We start from the raw sequence: 12,312 nt of genomic DNA, 5'->3' as shown, positions 1-12,312 counted from the left end.
ATTATTAACACCAAATTCATAATATTGGGACATCTTAACTGCAACACTTAGTTTTTGGTTTGTGCTGAAAACTCAGAGACTTCGTGGAACAATCAATGTGAACTTAGTCTATTCTATGATTTTCAAGTTACTATAAATGTCAATGAAAATAAGCTCTGAAACATTCCCTTTCTTATCAGTGAAAATAAAAATAAACACCTTGTTGCTTTGATAGATGACTGCAAAAGCAGAATAGGAAAGGTTTATAAACCCTCAAGCTATAAATCTCAAATCTGTCAAGAAAGGAAGACCAAGGTGAAAGAAAGAGAAAGTAAACACCAAAGTTTCTTGTGGCATAAGTATAAGAAACAGACTATTACTTCTGTCTTAAACACACTGTATTAAGAAATCAAAGAACCCCAAGGAATAGACAACTTAAGATTTTTAATTTCTAGGTAGAATTTGATGCTAGATATCATATGGGCTCATTATGGTGCGAAACCAAAGGAAATGAAATAGATTTTTGCAGTTATCATCCAAGAAACATAACATTCTAGAAGAAATGAGTTTAATGTTTATGGCCCATAAGGGTTTTCAAATCCTTCTGGTAGAAAATTCCAGCGGTTGGTTTTTCAACATTTTTTAAATTATTATCCTCAAAAAAGGATTTTTCTATTAAAAAAATCACTCCTTTCCTACAGATGTTTCTCATGTATGTTATGGTTTTTAAAAGGTGAAAAAATAAAGGTGATAAAAATTAAACTGCAGAGATGTTTTGCCAGAAAGATGTTCAATAATAAGACAAGTTTCTTTACCAAGGGAGGTAGTGAAATTTGTTCCCCCCTGCCCCCCCCCCCCCTGCAAATCTTCACCTAGCAAAGATTCTAGAGACGGGGTGGGAAACTAAAGTCCCCAGGTCCCTCCCAGTAGTAAGATTCTGTGAAATCAAAGAACTTCTACTTAGACAAGAAATTAAATACCTTTTGCAAAGAAATATTACAATTATCATGATCACATGTCATAAATTTTACTGAACATTTACTATTTCAAATATTTTATCATTGCTCCCATAAACCATCAAAATTGTGCCAGAAATTTCAATATTCTGGCATCTGAATCGCATTTTGCAGACTGCCTCTCACCCTTGGAAGTGGCACAAAAATCCTCTCTCATACCATGTGGTCCAATTTGGGTTTGGAAAATAGGTCACTATAATTATAATGATAATGTCTAACACTCTTACAGCACTTTATAGTGTTTCCACATCCTTTAACTCTCTGTTCCTTTCAATAACCCAGTAAGTTGGGTATTTGATTTCCACAATAAACTTCTGGTGAACCTAGGTGATACCTTCATTTTACAACCAAACATTAGAGCATCCAGAAAGTAAATGACAGGCATGAGACATCACACAGTAAAGTCAGAACAAAAATACAGATCTTCTGATTCTTACACCAGGCCTCTTTCTATGATCAATTCCATATAGTCCGATGTGTCAGCAATTCCAAAGAAACTACCTCCTTGGACCAATCAAAGAGTTGCAAGGAAATCATACCACAGGATGTCAATGTCACATATAAAGAGCTTTCCAACCAGGGCCTATATCTACCTATGTCACTTGCTTTCAGACTTCATCATTGGCCTCTACTCTCCTCAATTATTTGTTTCGTTGGATTGTGTTCAAAATTCACTGTTAAATTTAATCTTCTCATTTTATAATTTTTTGCACATTGCATCTGACTCTAGGTGCTTTGTACTTTTAACATTTATCCCCATGCCTCCTCCTTGCCCTGTCTAATTCCCCTCTCTCGCTTCCAGGGCTCCTAAGGAAAAAAAAAGACAATCCTAACATTTAGTCTGAAAGCATGATCTCTTCCTAGAATTAAACAAACAAACAAAAAAAATAGGCCACAGAAAGATGGTGGAAAGGCTGGAAATTTTACTATTTCCCCATTCCTTCTGAATTCTTTTGATACAAAAATTTATTTTTGTTGAAACCTAATTCCCAGGACCTTCATTAGATTCTCTACTTATTCACCTGGAAGTACTGCACAAATGTCAAAGTTCAGTCTAAATGATTTTTCACTGACCGCTTTACCAGGTAAATAATAAAGACTGGACTTCAAGGCACTTTGAAAACTGCAGTAGTTACAAATTCTCACAATACTTCTGAAATGCAACTACTTCAAGGTCTTCAAAAAGGACTAATGATTTTATTTTGAAAACACCAATAGACTTTAAAATGTAAGTAGGTACCACGGATTTCTTTCTTACCAGGCCTCATAAAACTGAGTATCAGTGTGTTTTTTAACTTCGTATACTAACCAAGAGAGCACAAAGTTTTCAAAGAGCTCCCAATTTTTCATTCAAATGAGGGAAGAGCCATGTCCTCTCTCTCCCCACCAACATAATTCCAGTTTTCACTCCAAGTCCCAGGTCTGGTAAAATATGTCACCTATCCCAAATACACTATAAGTTACCTGAGGGCAGAAACCTCTTATTTCATTTTACCCCTCACCTAGGACAATGCCTAGCACTTAGAATGTACTCAGTCAATGTGCTAGTACATTTGAATATATTTACAAAATTTTAACTTTTTTTTTTAATGTTTATTTACTTTTGAGAGAAAGAGAGAGAGAGAAACAGAGTGTGAGCAGAGGAGGGGCAGAGAGGGAAGGAGACACAGATTCGAAAGAAGGCTCTAGGCTATGAGCTGTCAGCACAGAGCCCGACGTGGGGCTCAAACTCACGAACTGTGAGATCATGACCTGAGTCGAAGTCGGACGCTCAACTGACTGAGCCACCCAGGTGCCCCTCACAAATATTTTTTAAATGTATAAATACAGAAAAACGATCAAACAAAATTCAGTAAAATGGATTCTAAAAATAAATATGTGCAAATTAAAAGAATTGGAATATCCAGTGCTAATGAGCAGTCTCCTACTATTGGAAATTTAAGTTGATACAACTTTTAGAAAAAGGGTAGTTGACTGTATGCAGTGAAAGACTTTAAACACGCACATACCCTTTGATTCAGCAATTGTATTTCTCAGCATTGTAGGAACCATTCAAAGGAAATGCGTGCAAAAATATGCATGTTCAGGAATGTTTATCTCAGGGTTTTTTCTTAGAAACAAACTATATGCCAAACAATAGGAATCTAGTTAAATTACAGCTTAGTCATGGAGTGACTAAAATGGAATACTATTGCGCCGTTAAAATATATGCTATAGATAAATTTTTACTGCCATGAAAAGCTATTAACAATATATTAAGTTTTGAAGAAGGTTAGCACACTAGAAGACCTCTTTTGTTTAAAAAAAAAAAACCTATATATCATACATAGAAAAGGGCATTAACAGACATATCAGAATGTTGACAGTAATTGTGTCTGGGTGGGAAAATTATAGGCTTTGTTTTTCTTTTAGCTTTTGTATTGCTTTTGTATTTTGTATCTTCTGTATTGCTTACTCTACTATTTCTATCGTGTCTGTGTATTAACTTTATAAAAGTAAAAATTACTTTAACTAAAAATTAATTAACACATAGTCTACTCATAGACAATTATGTCAGCCATATTCACAGTCCTGATGACAATAAAAAGGATCTGTCAGTCACATGACTTAACTTCAAAACATTCTGGCACACATTGTCTACAAAAGTGAAGCCTATGAGAAATACTTTCAAAGGAAAGGGAAACCCCAATCCTGAACAATTTATAAGGCGGGGGGGGGGGGGGGGGAAATGCTAGCATCCCTGCTGGTTAAGATTATGAATGACAGAATGATGGTTATTTTTGGAAAATATTTTATCTCCCCCTTCACCTCCATGTGTTCTGACTTCTGAGGTAGGTTTCTGTTAAGCATCACTGAACTTGCTAATTGAGATCTTTAAAGGGGGTAAGATAGCAATTTGCAGAAGAGAGGCAGTTTCTCTTCTTTCAGAAGTTAAGAACTGAACTTGATTAGAAGTCAGCTTCTGATTGTATCCCCACATCTGGCCTAAGGCTGAGTCTAAGTCATCTCTCTCTCTTTTTTAAGGTTTATTCTTTTCTTGAGAAAGAGAGAGAGAGAGAATGAATGCGAGCAGGGAAGAGGCAGAGAGAGAGGGGGACAGAGGATCCAAAGTGGGCTCCAGGCTGACAGCAGAGAGCCTGATAAGGGGCTCAAACTCACGAGCCACGAGATCATGACCTAAGCCAAAGTCCGACACGCAACTGACTGAGCCACCCAGGTGCCCCTAAGTCATCTCTCTTAACACAGATCCAGTGGATCGGATTTATTTTAGAGTTCTGCAAGAGGGTTGGGAGGTAAAATTTAAACAGAGAAAAAGAAATATTGTAAGATCCCTTTACAGATTACAAAGTACATCCACATTCATGATCCCGCTAGATCAGATGGTATCCTAAGGAATCAGATGGTCCTTCTCCCCAGAGAAGACCCGTTAGAGGGCTATCCACATGCATGGAACGATAAGAGCAGCGAGATTTGTACTCTTGGTGCAGACTTTGCCCGGTGAGCCCTGCTCTTTTTACCTGAACCACAGTTTTGCAACTTGAAATCCTTTAAAGATGGGAACGCCTGGGTGGCACAGTCTGCTAAGTGTCAGGCCCTTGATCTCAGCTCAGGTTATGATCTCGTGGTTTGTGAGTTCAAGCCCCGCATTGGGCTCCTCACGGACAGCACAGAGCCTGCTTTGGGATTCTCTCTCTCTCCCTCTCCCTCCCTCTCTCTCTTCCCTGCCCCCACTCATGCTCTCTCTCAAAATAAATAAATAAATATTAAAAAAAGAAGAAGAAGAAATCCTTTAAAGATGGTCACTACCCTCCATTTTGCAGCGTTTTCGGCCAGGACACAATGATTACAATACAGTTCTAAAGGTAGAAGACACATCATAATATTAAAATACAACCCCAGCCTGGAACAGGCCTGACGAGAAAGTCTTGTTCTCTTATTGATATATTCTAAATTGGATGGCTGTGTAATTGGTATACAAAACCAAAATTGTGTGTTTCCATATATAAAACCTATGTTGCTTTATTGTCTTTTTGTGACACAGAATAGACAATTATGTTCCCACGTTTTCATCCACGGCCAGGACATCAAACGTCCTAAAAAAGGTCAAACAAATGCTGTGAAATTGTGGATTCCAGCCCCGAGGTTAACGTGGCAAACAAGGCAGGTGTGCAGCTGTGTCCGATCACAGCTGTAGAACGGCCCTAAAAATCACCAAGACTTGTTGCATTGTTTTCCTGTCCCTGCCAAAGCCATTGGCCTTAAAACAGGACAGGGTTCCACAGCCCTTTGGTTACGTAAGAGATATTAACACCCATCGGTCTACAGATCCTAAAATATACATTCAGCAAATCGCACTCACCACATGCTTTCATGCCTGTTTACATGTTTCAATTGGCACCATCAAAAACAAAGTACTTTATTTCTTTCTCATTTTACCCAGTAATATCCCTTCTCTTTTAGGAAAATATTCAATAATCTAATTAGCTCGAGAGTGCAAGTGTGGCTGACTTCCCATTCCACAAGAGGAAGTTTGAGACTTGAGAGCTTTTTAAATGATCCGCCTTCTACTACTTCTAATAACTTTTTTGAAAAGAAAGAGAAAGCAGTATAAAGACTTAATGAAAAGGACACTTCCCTAGGAGATATAAAAAATATGGTCACTCTAACAAGACACCGTCTTTCCCTGGAACTCTCCTTTTTTCAGAAGGTCACTTGTGCTCACTGATATTTGCCCTTTCGGAGGCCCTGTTTTTGACTTTCCTTTAAAAACTGTTACCTCTTGGTTTCTATGAGTCTGTCTCTCACACAAGGAGAGTAAGGCTTGGCTTCTCAGAGCAGTGCTTGGCAAGCACAGAGGCAGGAAACGCAGAAGGGAATGAGTCTGTCAGACTCATTTTCTTCTAGTTCAAATGTTTATTTCAGATTCGGGAGGAAGTGGAGTGGTTCCTTTCCATTTCCTCGTCTCTGGAACCTGCGAGTCGTATAAGGCTTAGAGAATCTTGCTCTATCACACTCACAGGTTCATGGACGGAAAAAGAGCCTCTTTTCAGAAAACCCTGGTTTGAACAGAACAGAATTCACAGCTCTCTGTGCCCTCCCAGAAGGATCTCTTAATGGGTTTTGACTGGAGCCTTGAGCAGGACAACTGACAGAAACGTGGAGGACAAGGCTGGTGGGCTCAGGAACATCCTATTCCAGCTCGCAAGAAGTAAGGACCATGTCCCAGCTGACATTAGTCCCCAACCCTACCACGTGGCACACCTGAGGCCAGTGGCTGACAGGTCTTACATAATTTGTGAATGCCGCAGCGAGATCTGTCCCAAGCCCACTTTCTAGGTTCCTGAGACTTACTGTGTCTGACAACAGGATGGAGTTTCAGCAGCAAAACTTAAAATATACCTGTTTTAGTAATGAGCTGATTTCAACTTTGAAACATGCCGACTTTCCCAATCTACACCATGATCTTTCTTTCTTTCCCTCTTTCTTTCTTTCTTTCTTTTCTTAATGGAAACCTATTTATCTCACTGCACTCACCAGCTTAGCTCTGCAAGTTGCTTTATTGTCTATGCAGTTGACACAGGTCATTTTTTTTTTAATTTTTTTTTCAACGTTTTTTATTTATTTTTGGGACAGAGAGAGACAGAGCGTGAACGGGGGAGGGGCACAGGTCATTTTTTTTTAAATTTTTTTTTCAACGTTTTTTATTTATTTTTGGGACAGAGAGAGACAGAGCGTGAACGGGGGAGGGGCAGAGAGAGAGGGAGACACAGAATCGGAAACAGGCTCCAGGCTCCGAGCCATCAGCCCAGAGCCTGACGCGGGGCTCGAACTCACGGACCGCGAGATCGTGACCTGGCTGAAGTCGGACGCTTAACCGACTGCGCCACCCAGGCGCCCCGACACAGGTCATTTTTAATGCCAAATGGAGACCATCAGAAACCAAATTAGCAAATCTTGTGGTGAGTTTACTACTAAACTTTAACAGATGTTCCTGACTCTAACTGTAGGCATCAGGACTGAAGCATAATTTTAGGTACAAATTATTTACTGGGAATATTTATAGACAGAAAACGTCTTCAGTAAAGGAGACCCCAAGACATTTAATACAGATGATCCTGTAGTTTAACAATTGATAAAGAAGTCAAACACTGCAAATGCATTAATTATGGTTTGTTTAGGAAAGTTTCCAGGGCAGAGTCCTTCATCTAATCACACTGGTTTTGTCAAAGAGTTTTAAAAGATAAAAATCTGACTCATTATCTCTACTCACAGTGTAGTTTTTTTTTTTTTTTGAGCTGCATTACTGTTCAGTAGCCACTAGTCATGTTCACTAATATCTATGTGTGCAAAATACTTACCCTTAAGTAGAACTATTACTGTTACTGTTACACTTACACATATATTTACCTATACACGTCCAATAGTATGAACTAGTTTTTATATTAAATCTGTCATGTTATGGATGAACTCCTGAAATGAATTAGCCCTTCTATGTGTTGGGATTCCATCCTAAGATCCATTTATTATGATACATGTGAGCTAACAGTACATTGAAGACATATTACATTAGATACAATCACACTATTCACTTTAGAAAACAAAAATAGTCAAAATGTAAATTGCATCACCATCTAATTTTTTTTAATTGTCTCTACTGGTCATTAATTAAACAAGGCATACTTATGACAAATACAGTAAAGTAACGAGTCTTTTTAACCAAGAAAAACCAGGGTGGAGGGAGAAAGAAGAAAAGGAAAGATAAGGTAACATTGTAAAGGTCATAATGAGACAAGCACTTCTACTTGAAGATATTTTCACTACACTATAAGCATCTATGCCAAGTCATGTACTTTTCACACACAAAATTATATTGTATCAAATTTAAATTTGTTACAACTGCCATGCACATTAGACCAGTGATAACGAAAATGTAACTCAATATCTGATCTAGTGAAACAGCCACCAACATTAGCTCCCAGCCACATGAAGACAACCTCCAATGCCATTACTGGTGTCAGCTAAACCTCAGCCAGTTTGTCTTCTCCAGCCATTTTAAAATAAACATGTAACTATCTCAATTAGGAGATCTTGAAGAAAGCCTCATGATGAGGTGATTTTGTCACTCATTCTGAGTGCCCTGCATTTGCTGTACTTAAAATAGACACTTGTGCCAATGTCCTTTCTATTACCCGAAGCGGGGAAGAAAAATCACATACACACCAGTCTTTTTTCTTTCAGCTCACAGAGAAGCAACTTGATCCAACCAGTGTTGAAACCTGAGTAGGTCACTGTACACCATGATAAAACTCCCTAATCCCTGAGCCAAATCTCCCTGAGGGGGGCCTCCTCCTGACCCTCCACTTCCCAGGCTGACTTTTCCATTCGCTCTCTCCTCTTTCCCCCTTTCATTTCCCCTACCTTCAAGCCTTGATATGTGATCCTCGGTGGGGGCTCAGGTTTCCGTTTTTACAGCTTAGGCCGTGCTAGCTGTATACATTCCTTTCTTTCTGCCGGGCAGTGATTACTTACCAGGGTTTAGTTTACACTGGTCCAGATGAAAGCCGTTCAGATGAAGGCAAACACAGCCAGGCAACTCCAGCGGCACCGATATGAAGCTGCACAAGGCCACATTGTGTTCTCGGTGACATTTTGTTGCACATATTTTTGTACAGGGCAACCAACTTGTTATGTTACTCTACACTTTAGGTTTGGGGACAAGGAGTAGTAATAATACCATGAGGTTTGAGGAGGGTTACACTGATGTAGTTATTAACATTAAAAACAGAAAAATATTAATGAGTTCAAAATAACCTTTCCACCATTTGACTTTGAGAAAGCACTTTTCAAATGAGGACTTTGGGTGCCATTATATTAGAGGAATACCTACAAAACAATTCCAGTACAAATGGGAATCCATGCATACTGGCATTGTGTGCGTGGACATGACTGAAGGTTTCTGCCGGGGTCTCTCACACACTGGTCTAAACCAGATAGAAAATACCAATCCTACAGGCAACTGAGTTATTTGCTGTGTAAAACTTCTTATTTAATGCCACTCTACACAGAAATGATGAGGACTAAAACTTCAAATAGTAGGTGGTGATTTGGAAAAAAAATAACATTTTAAGAAGAGGAAATTCTGTGCACGAAGGTTAATTCCATACTTAGTCCTGCAGCATTGACTAAAAATTGTGTAATTTTTCCCCTTCACACAATGTTGTTTTTGTTTCTTCCTCACCAGTTCAGACAAACATCTGTTATACTGTAGAAGGACAACTATCTCCCAAACCACGGAGTGCGCCCGCAGCCAAAGTCAACAACGCCAGCCCCAAGCATTGAGCACAGTCAGCCTTTATATCCAGTCGGGATAACATTTCACATGTTTTGATTAAAATTAGCTAATTTGTAATTCTAGAACCTATGAAACTTAAAAGCTGCCATCCATATAGATCACATTAGGTAGTGTTTTAAAGGGCCAGTGCACACTGTGATTTCCTAGTGGCTCACTTCTCTCCTGTTCCTGCACCCCCAATTTAAAATGAAATGGAAAAGTAATCTGGAAATGCAGGACAGAAGAGAAGTGTGAGTGAGGAAGAATGGTTACTGTAGACTGTTTGAATTCCAGCCCTCATCAGAAGACAACAGCTCCTACTGGTCTTTTGAAAAACTATCATTTAAATCAATGGTGGTTTCCATCACAAGGAATGGCACTGGTTTCCAGAGCAAATCTTCCTTACCTCCCCTTGGACTGATGCTGCACCCCATGCTTTCAGGCACTAAGTTCATCACCCAGAAAAAACAGCTCAAATTCCGAAATTGAGATTGCTACAGGCATTTTCTGGAGGAAAGGAAAGCTATAAGCATATGCACCTAGATGCTCATACAGCTCGTGTTATCCGTGCGCCCCTTCCTAAACACGGGCTTCACAGAAGGCACTCTCATAGAATGTGCTTGTTCTAATCAAGAAAGCGTCAAAGCGCGATAAATTTTACTTAGTCGCATGCCATTTTCATCCAGTCTGCCTTTTAAATACAAAGTTCACCAACCTGACTAAGTCATTTGGCAGTGTTAAGGATTCTATCTTGCAGAAGATAGGGAACGCCAAGCCGGCTGCAGAATGAAAGCTAAAGTCCCCCTGAAAACTGCTACTTGTTTGTAATTCACCAAAAGAAAAAAAAATTAATATATATATATAAAATTTTTTTTTTCTTTAATCAAGATCGATTCGTCATATCAACACAGAATAAAACCCTCGCCGGGCAAAAGCTTCAACTTCATGGAAAATAAGTGTGTGTGTCGGGGGTGTGGGGGGGGGGGGAGGTGGGGGTTGGCCGGAGCTGAGCGGTGCTCTGGTGCAATCGCTCCAAAGCGAACAGCTGGAGCGCCAGGCTGCTGCGCTCGCCACCTCTGGCGCACCGCTGGCCTGGCGGGGAGCCCGACCTCGCCGACAGGACTCCGGGCTGGCCTTTCCGAACAATGGGCCGGCGCTCGGGAAGGCAGCCCCCCAGACAGCTATCTTTCGGCGGGGCTTGCCCGGGTCTGATAAACTGGGAAGTGGAGCATGCAAAGACGAGCAAGAGGCGGAGGCAGCCGAGCGAGAGGAGCGGACAGGGGCGGGCGAGGTAAGCCGGCCGTCAAAACGGTACCCAGACTCACGCTGCTGGGGCCGCACTCGCCGGGGCACTGACAGCCTCTCTACACCGTCGCAGCTGGCTACTTGAGGGGAAGCGGGATCGAGGCGCTGGGAGACGGACTGGAGGCAAGGGTGGAATCGAGCGCTCCCGGGGTTCCTCGGCCCGGCAGCGCCTCAACTTTGGAGGGACCCGAGGAACGGTTCCCGAAGAAAGGGAAGAAACTACACACCGCCGACTAGGAAAGCCTCTTCACCACGTCCACCCGCCACTTGGGCCCCCGGTCCCCTCCCTCTGAAACGCGCCTGTGCCGATCTGGGGTTTATAAGGTTAAATAGTATGTGGTTTCCTGGCCGCCCCCCACCCCCATCAAATCGGAGGCAGGCAAATCTCGGGGATGCAGCCCGCGAGTTGGCCTCGGTTTTGCACCTGGAGGAAGAGCTGAGGCGTTCTGGGCGTCCTACAGAAACTGACAAGCGCTCTCCGTAACCCCCATATCGGTACAACGGCCCAAAGGGAGCGGGCGGAAGAAAGAGCTCAGTCTCTCCAGCCCCGAAGTCCAAAAATACCTTCATTTCCTCATTGATCTCCCTTTTCACTGGGTGAGCCGGTTTCCTGCTCCTTTTATTTTCCGGAGGTCTCCCTTCTTTCTCCATTTCTGCCATGTTTTTGTGTCTGGTTTCTGTGGAGATGAAATGGCTGCTGCCGCCGCCGGCGGTGGTGGTGGTGGTGGTGTCGGTGGTGGTGGTGGAGGTGGTGCTGATGGTGGCAATGCTGGCGGAGGTAGCGGTGCTGGCGGGGCTGGGGCTGGGGCTGGGAGGGGGGAGGGCAGGCGGGCGCCGGAGAAGCGGGGTCTCTTCTAGCGGCGGAGAACGTCAGTGGCTGTCACAGGGAAAGGTAGCTCGAGGAGTCTCAGGGATGCCGCCGCCGCCGCCGCTCCTGCTCCCGCTGCCGCCGCCGCCGCCAACGCCGCCGCCGCCGCCGCTGCCCCTGCCGCCGCCGCTGCTTCTGCCGCTCCCGCCGCCGCCGCCGCCGCCGGGCTGCATCCTCGGTGCCCCGTGGAGTCGTCAGCCATCTTCCGTCGCTCTGTCCGTCTGCATGGGCGAGGGGAACGAGGGCCGGGCGCGGAGAGAGCTGCTCTGGGCGTGCGTGCGTGGATGTGTGTGTGTGCGCCCGGGAGAGCGCGCCAGCACCGGCGCCCAGCGCCTCCCGCGAGCCGAGCCGGGGGCGGGCCGGGGGCCGGCGCGGGGAGGAGGGGGCGGGAGGGAGGGGGAAAGGTGGAGGGGGGGGGCTGGGACGGCCCCCAGCTCCGGAGCGGGCGTGGCTTCCACCGTCACTGAATACGCGGATGCTGCGCGGCCCCGGGGGCTGCTCGCGGCCGCTTGCTCATCCGCGGCGGGCACCGGCGGGACGCGGCGCCCCTCGCGGCCGCCACCTCGGCATGACGGCCCCTGAGGCCGCCCCGACCCCAGCTGTTCTCCTTAGCTCCGTGATGTGGGCTCGCGTGGGTTTGGAGTTGGCTTTTGAGCCGGTCCTAGAAGCTGCCGAGGCGGGGGGGGAGGGAAATGAATGGGGGTGAAAGGAGGAGGTTGGGCGGTGGGAGGGCACGGGGATTCGAGGTCGAGTTGCAAGAGGGCCGCTTTCTTTACCCCCGGGGAAGGCAGACTGAGCTCGCCGCCTCCGGA

At 43.8% G+C, this 12,312-nt stretch overlaps 2 protein-coding genes across 3 annotated transcripts in view; one reads left to right on the top strand and one right to left on the bottom strand.

Moving 5' to 3' along the window:
- The window catches only part of SOBP (sine oculis binding protein homolog), a 165,148-nt gene extending 153,435 nt beyond the window's left edge, over positions 1-11,713 (bottom strand). For both annotated transcript variants that reach the window (XM_086707532.1, XM_086707533.1), the window contains exon 1: positions 11,197-11,713. In XM_086707532.1, the coding sequence (XP_086563658.1) occupies positions 11,197-11,292 (96 nt within the window). In that variant the 5' untranslated portion in view covers positions 11,293-11,713. The remainder of the gene's footprint in view (positions 1-11,196) is intronic.
- On the top strand, positions 11,390-12,082 carry LOC147581131 (uncharacterized). The gene has a single exon (XM_086708406.1). It carries the CDS (start codon positions 11,390-11,392, stop codon positions 12,080-12,082), a length of 693 nt encoding a protein of 230 aa, XP_086564532.1.
- The last annotated feature ends 230 nt before the right edge of the window (positions 12,083-12,312 follow it).

This window comes from Puma concolor, chromosome B2, assembly GCF_028749965.1.
Source record: "Puma concolor isolate L17-30 chromosome B2, mPumCon1.1.hap2, whole genome shotgun sequence".
In the NCBI taxonomy this organism is placed as follows: domain Eukaryota; kingdom Metazoa; phylum Chordata; class Mammalia; order Carnivora; family Felidae; genus Puma; species Puma concolor.
The sequence above is the reverse complement of the archived record's forward strand: the minus strand, read 5'-3'. Positions and strand labels throughout refer to the sequence as shown.